Source organism: Trachinotus anak, unplaced genomic scaffold (genome assembly GCF_046630095.1).
Source record: "Trachinotus anak isolate AG129_WGS33_773 ecotype Australia unplaced genomic scaffold, CSIRO_AGI_Tana_v1 ptg000021l, whole genome shotgun sequence".
Classification (NCBI taxonomy): domain Eukaryota; kingdom Metazoa; phylum Chordata; class Actinopteri; order Carangiformes; family Carangidae; genus Trachinotus; species Trachinotus anak.
In genome coordinates this window covers 22,838,337-22,857,946 of record NW_027273872.1, presented here as the reverse complement: position 1 = coordinate 22,857,946, position 19,610 = coordinate 22,838,337, and the positions used below count along the sequence as shown (strand labels likewise).

The following is a 19,610-nucleotide window of genomic DNA, read 5'->3' as shown; positions in this document are numbered from 1 at the left end:
GGCAACAACTGAACATTATAATTAAAGTCCTTACATACAACACTTCATAAATAAATAACTGTCTAAATAAATACTGCATATGAACTAAAGAAAAAGTGTAATTGTTAGAAGGATACGAATCACAACTTCCAGTCAGGACTTTAACAATAAAGTCAGAACGGAAACAGGATGTAGATTGTGATTCGTGGATCATGGATTGCCTTTCTACCCAACCCTTCATTGCCCAACCCTAAATGGGTCTAAATTTCAATTATTTTTCTACTTCATCCATTCATTCACCCTCCTTTGTTTTCCTTTTAGGTGGACTGCGTTGCAACAGGCCTCCCTGATCCAGAAGTTTCCTGGAGTCTTCCAGATGGAACATTAATCAACAATGCCCTTCAATCTGATGACAGCGGCCTTCGCAACCGCCGCTACATTATCTTTGGCAATGGAACTTTACTTCTCCAGCAGATGGGCAAAAAAGACGAAGGTGACTACACCTGCTATGCCAAGAACAAACTGGGCAAAGATGAAAGAAAGGTCAGCGTCAAAGTGGGACCCAATGTTCCAAAGATTAGATTAAAATCACAATCTTTGATAACAGTAAAGTTGGGAGAACCTGCTAAACTGAGTTGTCAAGCAACAGGTGAACCTGTACCAAGTATCATGTGGATCTCACCACGAAATGATGTGATATCAGTGTCATCAGACAAATTTCAGATTATGGATGATGGGACATTAGTGGTGAAAAAGGTAAGACTTGCTGATGAAGGGAAATATGCATGTATGGCACAAAATTCTGCTGGTAATGATGTTAAAAACATGAAACTTGAAGTTGAACCCCAAGAACCATTTATCAATGGCATGAAAGGGAAGAGTACCACTAAGGTTTTGGGTGTTTCCTACCAAACTGTGCTTCTGGATTGCAGAGTGGATGGAAAACCTGAACCAAGTGTCTGGTGGGTTACTCCTTATGGCAACTCACTCACAACACCCTATCTTGGTGGTCGCTTCCAAGTCCACCGAAACGGGAGCTTGGAGCTGAGAGGGGTGAGGAAAACAGATGAAGGGAGGTATATGTGTCTTGCTAAAAACCATCTTGGAGAAACCACACTTTTGGTTGAATTAGATGTGGCATCAATTGCTGAGAAACCTAGCTTTGCTGTTCCTAATATTGAAATCTTACCAATAAAGCAAGATGGTGGGGAATTCATCCTGGAGTGTCCTGCTCGCGGCAAGCCAAACCCAGAGTTTGCATGGGTGCTACCCAATGGGACAATGTTAATGCCTGGTGTTAGACTCCAACGCTTCACCCATCATTTGGGTAATGGAACTCTACGGATCTCTCAACCAGTTGCAACTGATAAGGGAGTGTACCGGTGCCTAGCAAAAAATGTGGCTGGACAAGCAGAAAAACGTTATGCGTTGGAGGCAGGCCGAAAGCCAGTGATCAGAGGATCTACAGGTATGTTTTTGCATCTCAAATGACTTAAGTAGCAATCTCCCCAGTTTGATAAATGGACTAGGGGCATTTTTAAACATACATTTAATTTGCACTAGTCCCAATCACAGGATGAATTGTTAAACTTGTTGCTTATTTCCCTTGGTCTAGTTTCTTTTCACACACACAATAAAAATTCAAATGACCCAGATGTGTCTTTGGTGAAAATGAGAAAGTCCTGAAGAAGGTCTTACCTGCCCAAATATCAAGACATCAATAAACTTCCTTGTTAGTCATAGAATAGACCTTGATTCATTGTCTGTTCATTGATTAGCTGCTAACAATGGTTAATTTCACTCATCAGGGTCAGGTGGAGAACAAACCAATTCAGAATTAGTGTGTGACCAAGGAGAAACTGCGGAGCAGTTGTTTTGGTGTACAACTAAGGATAATTTATGTGTTTAGATCTTCCCAAAAAAAAGTCATATCAAGGGGGAAAACGAACCAGAAACAATACAAGTTTGAAAATGCTCTAAAAGTATCATATAGAATCAATGAATATCACATGGGGTGTATTTTTTGTTGTATCTGTCATTTCAACATGAAATCTATTTAATCTTCCCTTTCAGGTGGGATGAAGATCACTTATGGCCTCAATCTTAAATTGCCTTGTACTGTTGATGGCTGGCCACAGGCATCAATCACGTGGACCCTACCCAATGGCCTTGTTTTAGACAAACCTCAAACCATTGGCCGGGTATCTTTTCTTGCTAATGGGACCCTCCAACTGAGGCAGGTTGCGACCTTTGACAAAGGAACATACATCTGTAAAGCCTTCAACTCTTTTGGTTCATCATCACTATCCTACCCAGTTGCAGTGATGGTTTTCCCACCACGTATAACCAGCATGCTGACCTCAATCACAAGAGTAAACCGGGGATCACCAGTGACATTAAACTGCGTGGCAACTGGTATTCCCAAGCCTGATATTTCATGGACATTGCCTGGACGCACAACATTGGTTCCACATAACCGGTTCACAGTACAGGGAGGGATCCACATGACAGAGGGAGGCAGTCTGGTCATACAGAGCCCTGTGCTCATGAACTCTGGTATTTACAAATGCAACGCGAAAAACGCACTTGGAACAGACTTCAAATCTACATACCTACAAGTAGTCTAAGTGACCACTACAGCCATTCTGTAATAGGGAAATCATTAAGACTGGATCAGGATTTTAATATGCTGTACATGATAAGGATGCTCCAGAGACAGACTCAAAGCTCCCTTACTACAGATGGTTTGAGACACCTTCCACTAAACAATGAAGCTTCAGACATTTACTTCACAATGAACATTCACCTTTTGTAACTGTGTTTTTTTGTTTTAAGGAACAAAAATATTAAAGAAGGCTTTTAGTTTTATATTTTGAACCTTAAAATGTACACTCAGAGCTTTGCATTTTTGCCCATACCCCATAGCTTCCCATACATTACAGTTTGTTAAGATTTTACTTCACAGTACAGTTTAACTTTGAAATGGCATTGTAAATGTTGTTGTACAAGTGTAACAACTTCAGACTGTACTCTCTTGGTATTGATGTATCTAAATGTAATATGCACCCCTTACACGCATATCGTCATTTGTATTCTAGTATAATTACAGTTTACAGTGATATCATTTGTATAAGAAAATAATACTAGAAAACATGAGATACTTCCCCTGCTAAGTTTACAACAAATATTTCATCAAAATTCCACAATGTCACAATTCATCAACAAACAATAATGAATAGTAGGGTGTCATAATTTCCGCATGAGGTCTGTCATAAACTGTTCTACGCATGTGCTTAGGTGCCATATTTTTTTTTGAAAATTTACTGAGCAGATACAAAAACCCCCATTGTTGCTCTAGAGTGTATGTTATATCAGCAAATGAATTATTGTATGTATCAATATCGTTTATTCATGTTCATAATTATGGGAAGGAATAGCTCACAATAATTATGTTGTGAGCTAACAGCTATTAACAGGTGAGAGACACCAATACAGAACAAACGTGCACATAAAAATATGTATGTAATTTATGAGTAGAAAATACAATATACAGGTAATGTATGTGCTCTTATTTTTTTTAACTGTCAATTGCCAGATTTTAGCTACACTAAAACAACAAAGCATGGCTTGATGGCAGAATACAGACTCATAAATTTTACATTAAGCTTCTCTGAAGTTTAGCTGAAGTGTTGAGATCTGATTGCACCAGCATTTAAATTTCCCAGAAAAATCAACTAATTTCAATTGACTTCCTGTGATCAGATGTTGCACACAGAACTGAAGTAAATCTGTTAAATTTTTCAACACTGATCAACTTGATGAACTTTGGCCCACAAATTCACATCGTTAACAAAGCTGTCTTGACAGTGCTGACCTTTGAGGTTTTAGAGAGCTGGAGAGTCTGAAACGGTGGGAGCTGTCACAACTTAAGAGCTGCACTTGTATTTGGGTCTAATTCAATTGCCAAAAAAGAGTCAAAACACACAATAAACAAAGTTAAAGATGGATTTGACTGATTATTTTATTATTAATTTTCTATAGATATTGCAATTATATTGTCATTGTGAATTCTTTTGGACATAATGATTGTCTAGTGTAAATCTGACACTGTGACGCCTCTTAAAAATGTAAAAACAGGATTTTGATCTGTCCGCATGCATCCAAATGTGTATACTGTATGTATGTAAATGCACACTATATTTCACTGTTGGTTTGTGTTCACCAGAATGTGAATGTCCCACTGAGATTCATCTCCAGACAAATAGGTCTTTTAGTGAGGAAGAAGGGAGCTTTGTCAGACACAAGCATTGGGATTGTTCATCACAGTGCAAATGTGTGCGTGTGTTTGTGGTGCGTGTGTGTGAGAAAGAGATTATGTGTGTCTCTTTGAGAAAGACAGTGTGTATGTCTGTGAGGAAGAGATTGTGTCTGTGTATGAAGGATTGTTCTACACAGTGAGTTTGTGAGCCTGAGTGTGTGTGTGCGCGCACAGGAAAGACATTGACTTAGAGAGGGAAAGCGGGACAAGTGTTGGTTTTTCTGTCTGCATTTCAGTCTGATACCAACAGACAGGGAGTGTGCGTACATGTGTATTTTGTTTGTGTGCACAAGTGTGTGTGTGTGTGTGTGCACATTTTGTGTTTTTTTTTTTGTTGTTGTTGCTGTTAGTCAAAATGGAAGCACAGCAGCTCAAACACCCAGCAGCACCTTGTACGGCTACATTTCGTACAGTAAGTAAAACTGATTTCTTTTTCATACCTCCAAAACATCAGCTTTCCAAAAATTAGGAAAAAGCTGTATGCTCTCCTGTAATCAAAAAAATGAACAAATTGGAATCTGCATTAAAAGAGTGGAAGCTCATTGAAGCATGCTATTGAGAGACTGATTACAGGGATGCGAATAATGAGACTGGGAAGAAAGCTGCAACGAATAAAGCTGTTGGTTGCTATGGTTGTTGTTATTTTTAGCCACACTTGCAGCATCACTCTTGGCAATTTCAGTTGATTGGTCAACAACTCTGGTCCAGGTTGAAATACAGTGACTGGAGAGATTGTCAATAAATTGTATTAAGATATTCATGGTCCCTAGTGGACAAATATTCATGACTTTGGTTGTCCTCTCACTTTTCCACTGGTCAGGTGATCATTGGGTTGATATTTCTGTTTTTCAGTGAACTGTCTTGACAGCTATTGGATGGATTGCAATGACATCTGATACAGACATTTGATCAAGTGCTAGCATCAGGCCAAAATGTTAAGTTGTCCAATACTCTGGGTTATGACCAACAAATTGAATGACATTCCTACCAGCCTCAGTTGAACTTAATGTTTAGTGCTAATTATGTAAAAAGTAGCGTATTAACATGCTAATCTAAAGTGGTGAACATGGTAAACAATGCAAAATTGTGACATTGTCATTGCCCGATCTGTGCTGGAACCTGATTGGTTCTCCACGTGTGAAAAGGATGTTAGCAGTTAGCTAGCATAGGTGAAGCCTCACAGATGCCTCTAGACTTTCAGTCAAGATGGAGATGAGATTACTTTTCGCTGCTTTTATCACCATTAATAACTCATAATTCAGCAGTTTGACCTCATTCATTTGCAAATACTCTGCATTTTGACTTAAAAACTCCCAAATCTGCAAGAAGAACTGATGTAACCAGCTATCTTTTCGTTGTAAACATCAATGATTTCACCCTTCAACATTCTCCTTGATGCCTTTAAGCAAGACAATGAATCAGAAGAAAAGCGGCTGTTCTGCTCATTACACTGCTACCAATGCAAGTAGATTTAACAGATGCAATGTCAAAGTAGCCTTTGATAATCTACATATCAGGAATTCTGTTTGTCCAGTTTCAGCTGGGACTGTTCTCTTTGTTTGATACCTGTAAAGAGCAAACCAACATAAGATGTTTCAAAGTGTCTGTGTTTGCACTGTGCTGGTTATTCCTCTAGTTCTTGTTTGCTTATACCCAACAGTCCACTCTCTCAGTCAGGCAGACAGGCTGGTATTAATTCTGCATCAAATCATGGCTGCTTGGAAGGAAAAAAAACTGAGGATGTACGATAATAACTCATGTGGGGAAAACTCTGCATAATCTCATAAGGAAAAAATGTGTGAAAAATAAACACCAGTATATATTTTCTGGTGACTTCCTGGTATTCGTGTTATTTATATTACTTTTAACAGAGAAACTAATCAGCCCTGGAATCTGGCAACATTGCAGTCCTCTGCATTACGGCCATGTTGGTTTATGGAATGTGATAATATGACCAGCCGATCAGATCACATGACTTGGTGGTGTGAGAAAATCTGTTTCACTTTCTCTCTGTTACAGCCCAAGGAGAAATGTTTTACCAACAGCTATGGTTTATTTATTATCAGTATTTCAACTGCGTCACATTTTCATACTACTATTTTTTTAATTAAATATTTTTAGTATATTATCTGAAATCTGAATATTTCATGATGTTAGTAGATTATAGTATCATAGTAGAGAGAGAGAGAGAGAGAAAGAGAGAGAGTAGATTATAGTATAGAAATGGTATTTAAAGTGTCTAAAGTAAAAACATGTGTTCCACAGTGGGTGATATATTACTATACTGTATATGACATCATTATATTGTTAATACTGATGCATTGTTGGGTAAGCAGCATTTTACTGTTGTAGCTGGTCAAGGTTCTGCAAGCGTAGACCCTGTTGAATATCTCCTTCATAGCTGTAGGTAGTTCAGGGCCTCCTCCAAACTCACAAAATAAATCTGAGGGCCATAATACGAGTAAAGGAGTAGGAAATAAGAAAAACAAAGCTCAGCTACACAAATTCATTACTAATTATCATCAATATATTTTTGATTAATAAATTAATAATTTTTGATTATATTAATACTTTTACTATTTGTAAAATAGTGGATAATTTTACCTCTTTGGCCTGGGAGAGTTATTGAAATGAAACCAATTGAAGAACTGTTTGAGGGAACTGCTAACATTGGGTCACAACAAGAAAACTCTTTTGTTAACAGTCAAAACAATATGTGATTGAGAACTAACACAAATCAAGTCAAATAGACTACAGTTGCCTCAATATTATACATAAGCACAGTAAATGTACATGGTTGCTTTCTACCACTTGTGTGTCTGTGGGACTCAGTAATGAGCTCATGCAGTGACACTGTTATGCTTAACAGGTCTTTATGGCATTAGTATACAATTTCCATAATATTTATATAGAGATGAGTCACTGGTGAGTTTGTAGTAATCTTATGTAACTCACTTATGTTGATCTTCCCTTGTACCACAATTACATTTTACTCTAATTTCTGCAGGTAATTTATTGTCCATAATAGCATCTGGTAGACATCAAAAAAATAACTCATTAGGATATACTACACAGTTTTCTTTTGGTATTTATTTGGCCTCTTATTAGCCAACAAATCTTAAAGGAAAAATAAAACTTTATAAATGTTGTTTTTCTGTATTTTCTAATGCTTCTCCCTTTAAGGCCACAGTCAGCTGCTGAAAGAGAGCATCGCTGGTATTGTTGCTCCTCTGGTCTCCTCCTTCCTTCCTCGTCCTTTCCCCTCCCTTCACTCATACATCCATCCATCCACCCCCTCTCCTCTTCACACACGCACACCGATTTGCGCATCGCCTCCTCCGGCATAATGACCAACGATTCTCCGGAGGAGGAGACCCGAGCTCCGGGCGGCGGCGGCGGAGGAGGAGGAGGAGGTGGGAGAGGAATCGCACAAAGAAACCGAGCGGACGACAATGTCACCATCCTGACATCCTCCATGGATTTCCACAGAGCCAGCCGGAGCCGAGCCAGCAGCAACATCGATGCCGCCCCGAGCCTCACATCCTCCGTGGATCTGAGCACCTCCTCCCTAGAGCTGAGCATCCAGACCCGGATCTTCAAGATCATAGTCATCGGGGACTCCAACGTGGGGAAGACCTGCCTCACCTTCCGTTTCACCGGAGGAAGCTTCCCCGATAAGACCGAAGCCACAATCGGGGTGGATTTCAGGGAGAAGGCGGTGGAGATTGAAGGGGAGACCATCAAGGTAAAAGCAACAGCGGCTGGATGTTGATGAGTGGTGTTTCCCCACTCCCACTCCCACTCCCTCCTCCTCCTCTTCTTTTCTTTTTGTTGATCAGCTGCAGCTGTAAGTCTGCCAGTGGATCACACAGGGCCTGTTCTTTCATTTTATCCCCGCACTGAAACAACAGACTACATCTCACAGCACTTAATATCTTTAGAGCCATTTCACCATTTAAAATGTTCTGCAGATACATGCTGGAGAAAAGCAACACAATGGGGGAAACACAGGCTTTGTCTTGTGAACATCAGTCCAAAGACAGACAGCAAGATGATGAATAATATTTACTGTCTGTTTCTGCTTTGACAGTTGAACACTAGCATTTTATTCATTCTTTATGTTTATAAAAGCTCTACGAATTCTGTCAAAACTCTAGCTTTTGACAAACCAGCACAAATTGACAGATGTGTTGCCCTAAACTGCATGAAAACATTGTACTGAGAAACAGGGTGCTGAGACAGTAAATATCTGTAATCCCAGACAAGTCTCAAGGCACCTGTCGGGCTCCAGCACCCTCATAAATAGCCACCCATCCATTGTTATTGTTGTAAAATGTGTGATGTAAGTTCTGCGGCTGTAATGAAGAGTGTGTATCTTTGTGAGCCACACATTCTATGCAAGTAAAACCAACAGCAGTAGAAATGTAGGCCATCATACTGTATTAGCACCCTGGTAATTGCTGAATTAAATTTTAATGATCTCCACGATTTGTTTTAGGACTAGATACTGGCAGATGTAGCAGGATAAACATAAGTGCAGCAGTATGATAACAGGCTAATTGAAGTATCGTGATAGGATGGATACTGACGTCTTCATTCATTCATTTGGATGATCTGCGACTAAATATTATTCTTTTGAGATTTCTTATTCTGGTGTGTCATGTACACATCTTCCTGACCCCCTCCTCAGTGTACATGGAGCCACTAGGGTAAACACACAGGTTATACACACCATGAATGTGTATGAGCCCCCCCCACACACACACACTTTCTGTCTCAGTGGAGCAGCCTGTCTGCAACCTCCACATGTCCCCTAATGCTGACTCACAAACACACTCACACAAACACTGCACACTCCGCCTATTAGGTCAGCGTATCTGAATCACTGAAGTTGTCCTCAGAAGGCATGTCATACACGCTCAGTATGATCAGCAATGCGAGAAAATCGAAATGTCACTCCTTCCATATGTATACGAAACTAATGTAACTGATTCTGTGCTTCATTATTTGCGACTGTTTTCTGCACTATTAGCATCTGGCTCAGACCTGGTTGGGTCATGTTGGTGACTGTTGGTAGAGTCCATCAAGATGGAGCAAAAAGTAAAGATTTTGTGATCCACATTAAGCCTGTTCAGGTAATTAACTCTTGTGCTGCAGCTGCTGTGAGTACAGGCGTTGTCCTCTTCTTTTTCTTGAAGATAACCTTTATACTCCTTGAAATCTATTTTTTTTTAATCCTTGGAAATGTGTTTTTTTGACATGCTAACAGTGTGACAGTGGAGGGTGATATTTATTATCCATGTGTCTATCCATCTGATGTAGAGCTAAATATCTTGATGACTTCAGGTCAAATAGCCATTACTATTGCTTTTGATATTTATGGTCCCCAGAGGATGACTCCTAATGTTTATTCTGTTGTCATCATCAGGACACAATTTCCACTTGCACACAAGAGTTATCATATTTGTTTGCCATGAAATCACCACATTTACACTCACAAGGACAATATGACCTTTTAATTATGATGATCATGAACCCACAGATCTTTCAGGTATTAGGATGAAGTCTCTAGAGCTGCTGGAGCAATCTAGACTTAAAGTGATAGTTTGGGTTATTTGACGTTGGGGTGGGTGAGGTACTTTTTTTTTAATCAATAGTCAGTGTGCATTACCTTCAGTAAATCTGTGTCAGTGTGGTCCCAGTGCAGAAAAGCAGCCAGGAGCACCGGCACAGATGCTGAGCAATGAGCTGCTGTGAACGGGGTCATCTGCAAAAACATGTTTTAGTCACTTTAAAAAATACCCACAGAAAAAAAGCTAATATCAGTTTAAGTGTTTGCTTTATTTTGAATGTTTTCATTGCCTAATCTTGCTGCCAAACAGTCCTTTGCTTTGGGCCTACATTTTTTCAACTGTTGAACTACAGTATTCCTACGCATAGGCCCACCTACGCTCAGCTCTGTCCTAGATAAAGCAGTGAAAATATTCAAAATAAAGCATATAAAACAAATAAAACATACACTTCAACTGATATTCACTTTTTTCTGTGGGTATTATTTAAAGTGGATAAAACACGTTTTTACAGATGACCCCATCCACAGCAGCAGTGACTGCTCCTCCACACTGGGGTCACACTGATCCGAATCTGCTGCAGGTAACACACTGACTATAGATAAGTACCTCACACAACCCCATGTCAAAGAACCCAGACTATCACTTTAAGGCCCCTTCATGCTGTGGGATTTTGGCCTGTCTGAGATGTAAGTTGACATGCGTGTGAGGAATGTGGTAAAGTCTGTACACATCAATCCAAACTGATGGTCCTAGATCTCACTGAGACACATCCAACAACGGCTGATTTGGAGCTCTGGCGATGAGAGACTGTGTCAAAAATTTTTGATCCAATTCTCACAGTGTGACTGCTGCCACAACCCACGTCCCCAAACCAACCAAGCAGAAAATAACATGAAATGACTGCGTCGGCCAACACAACATTTCATAGGTGCCATGTTTTGGATAAAACTTTAAGGAAAAAACATATGCCCACACACACAAACCAAAACAGTGGTGGTGACAGAAAAAAGGCGTTTGTGGGACTCCGGGCTGTGAGCAGCGCAGATAAATGATGCGAGATGAAGACCAGCCTCTCCTCACATATTCTTGCCTTATTTAGATTGTAGCGCTACATTTTACCACACATCCATCGCACAATCTGACATCCCTCAAAGTGATCGCAACCAAATTTAATACCCATCTTGCACAAGGTGACATGCAACAAACTTACACAATTGTTGCAGTCGCACAGTTTAAGAACGCCTTTAAAAGTAAACCTGGATTTATTTGGAGATATGACACTTTTGAATAAAGGATTTATTTTATTTGATCATTTGTCATATAACCGGCGACTGTAGAGTGACAACTGAAGGTTTACGAGCAGACTGGGTTTTTAGATCCAGTTGGCTCCAGCAGATCAGAGTTAGGAAGCTAAAATCTTGTGTATTTGTGTCATCCTGGTGGTGATTTTATTGCTTTTACAGTGGGGTCTTTTACTGGTGCAGTTGGGCTTTTAAGAACAAATGTCTTCGCAGCATGGGTCAAAATTTCACCCACAGTGTATGTGTAGTGTAACAGGATTTACCAATTATTAAAATTCACTCTAAACTCATATTAACTGTGCATGGATTTATGTTGTAACTGCGTGACACTTTTCTGTAGTCCTCTGGCAGGTGAATAAAAGTAGCACACTGACAGTCAGCAACAAATGTTGTGAGCTACAGAGGGCTATAAATAGCAGAGCAGAGCACTAAGTATAGATTTGTAGAGTGTCAAATAAATATTAATGCTTCTCAAGTTTGCACAACATACAGCCAAGATATCTAACAAAATAAAAAATGTACTGTGAGTTTATTAAGATTTTACTTATTTTTAAGCATTTAGGTTTGGTTTGAAAGGCACGGTTTCAAATTGGATGGATGGTCGTGGTTGGTCAATGGTTTTAAATTAAGGGCTGTTCAAAAAAGCTTTGATGCTATGAGCGGCACTGATGCAGCATTCAACCTATGATGCTAAATAGCCAGGCTTGTCCTTTCAAATGCTAATAGCAGATCATTTACTGGTCTTTTTTTACGCTGCAGGCCTGGGCTGAGTGTTGGGAGACATCCATGCTGATATACAAAGTGCTACTGGTTACACAGTTTAGAGAAACATTCAGAAAACTGACTTTTAGACGCATGTTGTAGCTGACTCAGCATGAATCATTTTTACTCAATCTGCAATCTAAAATGATTGAATTTCTTTTTTCGGAGAAATCAATGTCAGTACTTGTCATGTGCAGAGGTGGAAAATAGTACTCAGTTCCTCTTTGTCCCTGTGGTTAAATCTGATGCAATTTAGGAATTATACTGCTGAAGAGCAGCGCCATATGGTCCACAGGAGTACTAGCTCAGGAATAAGATAAATCTGACCGTATACTCCAAACAGCTATAGAACACTGTGCCGGATGCAAACACCACTATATTTAGCTACATGATTTCAAGTCAATTATTTGAGGGCAGTGAATAGAATTTTATAAACTTGTGTACAATGTAGTCATATTTCCAAATGTGTTGCTTTTATTTTGGTTTCAACCTCACAATTGTGCCAGTATCACTTCTTTAATTTTGGAATACACTGCACTTCACTTATTGTATACAGCACAGAGTAGACCTGCCTGAGGCCTTTGTTAATGATTAAGCAGGAAAGTCTACTGTGCTACAGAGCAGTTGTCTCCTGAGACCCTTTACCCGGGATTATCTGAGCACTCTTTCCTGTTGACATAGCACAACACCAGATATCAGTTCTTGTAAAGCCTTATAGGCTTAGACAACTCTCCATCTGTGGATGCATACATGTTTTTTCATTCTGATTGATGATTTAATACAGTCTGGTGTTTACATGCACCGATGCGTGTAATCGAGTAGCTATGTGATATTTGAGAAAATGATACCATGCATTTGTTTAATCTGAGAGCTGCAAACATGAAGAGAATGCAGTTTAGGGACTTTGTTGTGTCTTTCTCACTTATGTCAACCTCATTCTGTGATTAACTGCTAGATCGCTTTCTTTTTAACTATCATCAAAATACAGACTTAGCTCACCTATCTCCACAGGTGCAGGTATGGGACACAGCAGGCCAAGAGCGCTTTCGCAAATCCATGGTGGAGCACTACTATCGCAATGTCCATGCAGTGGTGTTTGTTTATGACGTCACCAAGATGGCTTCCTTCCGCAACCTGCAGACATGGATAGAGGTCGGTAGCTGGCTCAACACATTGTAAAACAACTACTTTAAATAGTATTGTTAGTTTGAAAAGGGTTGACTGAGCACTCTTTAAACTGCTCACCACAACCCAATGTTTTTCCTCAGAGACACTACTTGGCACCATGAGCGCAATCAGCATCTCTCCAGTGCCTAGTGTCTGCCTTTCCTCAAACTATTTATTACTCGTGGGTTGTCAGTGTGATGTTTCCATCACAAAACATGGTTTACTACTCATAATGCTAGTGCTATAACAACTGCAGCCACTGCTGTGAGTAACCCAACAAAGCTCCAACTCATCCAGGGGTGCACTGTGGCTTCACTTAGAAAATGAGTTATTCCAAGTGGTTTGTGTTGTTGTGTATGTAGGGACTTTTCAAAAAGGAAAAAATAATTAAATCCTAGTGTCAATATGCACATTTGTTAAAATTGAGGTTTTCATCCTTTAAAAAAAAAAAAAATTATATCCACTCTAGGCTTGGGCCAATATTCAATAATATTGAATATCACAATATTTGGGCTGGACTGTGGAGATATGAAATTGTGGATATTGCCCAAGCTTAGTCCACACAAGCACTGTTTTTAATAAAAGAAACAGTCCACATGAAAATGCAAAAACACGCAGTGACGAGAATGCTAAATATTTGTAGCAGTTTGTTAGCATAGTAAATCAGATATAAGCAAATCTACAGGCTATGTAGTTCCTTTTTAATTGGATGAATCTATTCTATTAGTATCAAAGTTGGATTGTATGATGCCTATGCAGTGAAATCCAAAGGTCAAAGGTCAAGGCCAATGTGACCTCACAAAGCAAGTTTTTGGCCAAAACTCACGAATTAATGCATTGATTATAACAAAATTTCATACAAATCTCTAATAGGATAAAATGATAAAGTGATGACATTTTATATCCAAAAGGTCAAAGGTCAGCTTCATTGTGGCATCATAATGTTCTGCAAATAATGCACTTAATGCCTTTTATTAAATTGCTTCAAAGTCTTTACTGCATATATTATATGAGTTTAGACAGATACTGATGTAAACTACAACTTGGCAGGTTGGTGGAGTGATACAACCATGAGGCGGTAATTCACTGAACTGCAGAGAACGGGAACATTGCAGCCGTTCTGGCACCAGTTGGTTCACACTGCAGTTGTTTTCGCCAAGTGTGACATATTGTCGGTGTCACAAATTCCTCTTAATTACAGCTAAGAGGCCAGTTTGTAATGTTTTTTACCCTCTCTGTTGCTATATTTCTGGTCGTTATGATATCATAGAGACATGGTCATAGTTTATAAAGCTACATTTTGTTCTGTTCCAGGAGTGTAATGGCCATCGGGTCTCAGCATCAGTACCTCGAGTCCTGGTGGGAAACAAGTGTGACCTTGTGGACCAAATACAGGTTAGTGCAGAACCACAATAGATTATGATACTTTATTTACATTCCTAAATTTGATTAGGGTTTACAAGCAAACACTGGTGCTTTCCCAGGTGCCCTCAAATATGGCCTTGAAGTTTGCTGACTCCCACAACATGCTGCTGTTCGAGACATCGGCCAAGGACCCTCGGGAGAGTCAGAATGTCAATTCTATCTTCATGTCCCTGGCCTGCCGCCTGAAGGCCCAGAAATCCCTGCTTTACAGAGACGTGGAGAGAGAGGACGGCAGAGTGCGACTCACACAAGAGACTGGAACAAAGAGTAATTGTCCTTGTTGAGGAAAAGGAGGAGTGGGAGGCATAATGGAAGAGAGAAGAGTAACTGTACATGTCAAGGAAGAGGAGGAGAGGGATGATGGGAGAGTGAGGCTAAAACAAGTCTTTTAAATTAAGTGCAACTTTTCTAGTTTAGGTTGATGATAGTGGGGGTGAGACTGACACTAAAATAAATGTGTTTTAAGGAAGAGGGGGAGAATAGTGAGAAGTTAAAGCTTGTGTAAGGGGCTGAAAAATCATCAATGTTTGTGTTCTTGAGGATGAGGAAAGAGAATGGTGAGGATAGAAGGTGACACATTTATTAACAATTCAGAAATTAGACAATGTTGCCTTTTAGGCATAGTGTGGAAATTCTTACATTTTTCAAACATAAACACAATCCCAGTAAATATACTTTCTGTGGGCCTAGTGCACAGGCAAACATTACACTATAAACATATGAGTCATTGTGGATCCACAACAAACTGAAACCAGCCCTGGGTTGGTGTTTATTTATTAACACCAACATCCTGACGCACCGTATCAGAACTCATATTTCACAGTCTCATTTCTTGCTGTCTGACAGATTGATTTTCAACCACATCCTATCTGAAAGAGGCATTTCCTGGCCTTTTTCTGCTGCCTTTAAAAGCTGCCTGATTCCTGGTTTTAATGAACCAGTCAAACAAAAGTAGCATAGAGGTTTAAGTCTTATTAAGTCTTTTAACCACTCGAGATGAATCTTGGTTTATTCAACTAAGCAAACACTCTGACAGCCTCTTGGGTGGACTATTTGAAAGGATGAATTAGACTCTTTTGGTCTCATTATTTTAACATACTGCATATATACCCTTAACAAGTAAGACAGTTGACTTAAAATCACTGTGAGATCATAAATAAATGTGAAAGGTGAGAATATATGTTGGGTAAAATAGGGGACAAAAAAGGTGAGCTCAAAGGACTTACAATAAGACCTTGAGAACAAGGTCTCCTGAAACCGGCCCATCTAGAGGTTGTCAGGCAGCATGTCAAATATTGATTTAGAGGCTTCAAGATCCTCTTTCCCTTATGCAGGAGAAATGCACTCTCTTTCAACTAGGGGCCATCGTGGCAAGGCTCCTCTTTCTCATCTAATCCTGTTGTAAACATATCCTCTCCATGTTTTCCCTGTGGCAGAGTGGCTTATCCAGCTTCCCTTTGTGTGTAAATGCAGAAACATCCAGTCTTCGCCATGTGTGACTTTGAGATAGCCAGTTGGCTCTCTCTCAGTCTTCTTATGCTCAGCAATTCTACAGTCTGTAATAAACATTTTCAAGGTAAAGGCCTTTTGTCTTAGATGATGTGCTTTCTACAGTATCACTGCCTCCAGTTTCAAAGAGGAGAAGAAAAGTGACAGAAAACTGTGACCCCTGTATAGATAATGGAGATCTTTTTACTGCTACACAGCCTGAGCCAGGATAGTATGAGTGGACTATTGTGCTTGGCTTCTTTGTAAAGGAATGAGTCCAGGAGTATCCGTGCCATGGATGATACAGGCTACACGAAGAACTGTAGAAAGCCATATTCATTCATCACTGTACACATAGATACAGTATGTATTACAGGAGGTACTTCCCATCTAGGTTGTGGGTGGAAGAACACACTGTACACAACTTAGTTTTGGAGCCATGAAGCCTTTGTGTAGTAAGGCATCAGTCCATAAGCCTGACTGTGATGCTGCCAATTTGCTATAGCAGCACATTCACCCTAATTTAACGTTGTAGCCTACTTCTCAGCAATGCTATTAATATATTTGGATGACATATGTAAGAAAAAAAAAAAAATCAGATCAGTGAGCATTTAAAGCCAGTGTTCCCTCCAAGCTGACAGTATGGTGACCTAATTATTTCAACACATTGAGCAATTCAAACACTGTGCAAATCCAGAGAGCTATTGTCTGAGGTGTATCAGGTTCTGTTGATCTTTATTCCAGAACTCGTAACTGTTTTTCATCATTTTAATTAGTTCTTATATTAATAGCAGCAGGATCAAACAGCTGTTACGAGCGAATCAAATGACATTACTGAAAAAAAAAAAAAAAAACAGGAAGAACTCTATTCATTCTCATTGTACGGGCAAATCTGTGATTTGAAAAGGAGATTTTAACTTTCATACATTCAACCCAGAGCCATAGTTTCAACAAGAAAAGAACACAAAAACTAGGACAACCATTTACCCACTTTATAAACCGCTTATTCTGTTCAGGGTTGTAGGTGGCTGGATCATATCCCAGCACATAATACGAGAGAGGAGGGGTACAGCCTACAACTTTTTGTCTGTTAACAAATATCTATGGCTCTGTCTATCATTAGGTTAGCATAATGTGGCTAATTTTGTTGCTAAAATGCAAGTAAGATGATTGTACTAGCTTAATGGGAAGAAAAATGTGGAAGAATGTGCCTGCATTTCCTTCATAAACTTAACAGATCTGAATAAAATGACATTTGACTTTTTTTCAGATGACTGAAAAAAAAATTAAGTTATTTTTTGTTTTCAGGTTTTCACCTGAAGACAATCCTGTTGTATTAACTTTATAATAGTTTAGAAATGTGATTTATTGTACAATAAATAAATAAATGTATTGGTTATCACTACAATTGCAATTACATATTCTCCACATCACATTAAGCTTCATCTCAACTTTTTTTTTCAAGCATTTGAAATCACTGCAAATGTATATTTTACACAGATCCAAAAGCTAAGAATACAAATGTACAGTATGTATGCTTGGCTTCCCTTTTAGCTGTACATGTATTTTGTCTGTTCAATTGTTTCCTTCTTTATTTGTTACTTTTTGATAACCAGTATTTGCTCTTAAAGAGAGGCCTTGACATTTTGAAATTTAGTCTGGTATTTTTATTTATCTGTTTGAGAAAAGTTACCATATGTGAAATTTACATAATGTTAACACAGCTGAAAGGAGACTGGTATTTGCAGCTGGTTAGCATTATTATATTTTCATTACAACTTCCTATCCTATTGTGGTTTTCAAGACTTGTCAATGTTTTTGGGTTTTTTTTTTTTGGTATTAAATATTACAATATTGTAAAATGTATTCAGGTCGGTGGAGAAATTCTCTTTCCCCTCCACAGGGAAATCACTTCTGTCACATTAAGCACAATGGGGCATTAAAGTAATAAAAAACCATATGTCAATAAATATTTACTAAATATAAAACTTAAGTCATGCATGAATCCCAAACATAAGGAGGAAAAGAAAATTCATTCTCATGTTCTCATGGGTCCTCTCCATTTGCTTTTATATGTCTCTGCAACACTAGCCTGACTGGTTTTGGCAGATAATAATATTAAATATATTAGATAATATTAGATAATAATATTGCTATTCTAAAGTTTTTTGAAAATTAAAAAGCATCTCTTATATTTGGTTATAAATTACTGTGACTTAGATGTTAAAGATGGACAAACATTTACATATACATTTATGAAAATACATCTAAACTTTTTCATTCTCACTTCAATGTGTCTTTCAACGTGTGGGTACACATAGTGTAGCTAGGCCACCTTTACCAACAGTGTGACCCAGGTCAAAGGGCCTGTCAGACCGGCCTTTCAGAGCCGTCACAGCAACATAAAACATGGAGAAGGTGAAGAATCATACTCCCAGGTAGGTTTTGCCAGTTTATGCTCCATTAAGCTTAATGTGACTCCAGGGAGCTAAGAGGTCTGGGATGGGTCAGTCACAAAACAGCAGCCCTTGCTCAAAGATACTTCAGCAGGATGGATGCTTGTTAACACAGAGGTTTGAACTATCATCCTATGTAGTCAGTACCACAGAATATTGTCCTGCTCCAGCATAAACAAAAACACTTCAGATTAAATGTCAAAATACCAAGTTACTCCTTTGACAAAAGCCTTAAAAGTGGTGTTACTTGATTTTGTGATGTTACAATTTGATTATAATTGTTAAATCTGAGAAGATAATGTTTTGGGGCTGTGAGTTTACTATTGTTTTGGACTGTATCAGATTGTCGTCAACTTCTTTGTTGTTGTTACAATCTCACAAAGGGACTTCTGATAAAACTGCTGAAGAAGCTTCACTTGACTCAAAGCCTCATTCTTCGGAGACATGTTCAGTCACTCTGCACAAAACTATACATAATGAGGTTTTCAGTAACATGCCTGTTTTGGCCATCTACTAATTTGTTTCCTGACAGAGGTATTTACTGTTAGCATCTGTTTCCCTCCTACACAAAGGAACTTAAGATTTCATATCTGTTTTTCTGTTCACATAGTCTCTTTGTCTCTGCTCTGTATCTTATTTCACCCACCATGTGTCACCGTGCTTCTACTGCCCTCTAATTCTATTTCTGTCCTGATCTTTCTATAGTTGATCCCTTTAAGTCCTCCTATGCCTGTCTCATATCTCACTGTCAGGGCCTCAGTGACCTCTACCACTTTCAGTTTCTTTCTCCTTCTCTGCCTCCATATGTTATTGTGCTTGCATTAGTCTGTCTACTCATCTGTCCCCGTCTTTCTTTCTCTCTCCAAACATGTGGCTTGTGGCTGCTCCTTGTCTTTGGCTAGAAAATTTAATTCTCAAGCAGATCAGGTCCATTAATGGATAGAGCAGATGAGTGCTGCTGAATGCTTAGTGTTTTAAGACCAGAAAAGCAAAACACAAGATGTTATATTTCATTCAATGCTCCTCTTGATATTGACTCTGCATGACTTTGAAAGAACATTAAAAGTAAAGCGGCTCTGTCCAAGTTAAAAAAACAAAACAAAAAAAAAAAAACAAAAAACAAAACTATTACCAGTTGTTA

At 39.0% G+C, this 19,610-nt stretch overlaps 2 protein-coding genes across 2 annotated transcripts in view; both read left to right on the top strand.

Annotated features, from left to right (window-relative positions):
- The window catches only part of LOC139605874 (matrix-remodeling-associated protein 5), a 28,893-nt gene extending 24,907 nt beyond the window's left edge, over window positions 1-3,986 (top strand). The window contains exons 16-17 of the mRNA XM_071457734.1: window positions 301-1,447; window positions 2,053-3,986. Coding sequence (XP_071313835.1) covers window positions 301-1,447; window positions 2,053-2,606 — 1,701 coding nt within the window. The 3' untranslated portion in view covers window positions 2,607-3,986. The remainder of the gene's footprint in view (window positions 1-300; window positions 1,448-2,052) is intronic.
- A 130-nt stretch (window positions 3,987-4,116) lies between these two features.
- rab33a (RAB33A, member RAS oncogene family) lies at window positions 4,117-18,884 on the top strand. Its single transcript, XM_071457735.1, has 5 exons — window positions 4,117-4,709; window positions 7,481-8,042; window positions 12,945-13,085; window positions 14,415-14,495; window positions 14,585-18,884. The coding sequence occupies exons 2-5, from the start codon at window positions 7,644-7,646 to the stop codon at window positions 14,807-14,809; spliced, it is 846 nt and encodes a 281-aa protein (XP_071313836.1). The 5' UTR covers window positions 4,117-4,709; window positions 7,481-7,643; the 3' UTR covers window positions 14,810-18,884.
- Window positions 18,885-19,610: the final 726 nt, after the last annotated feature.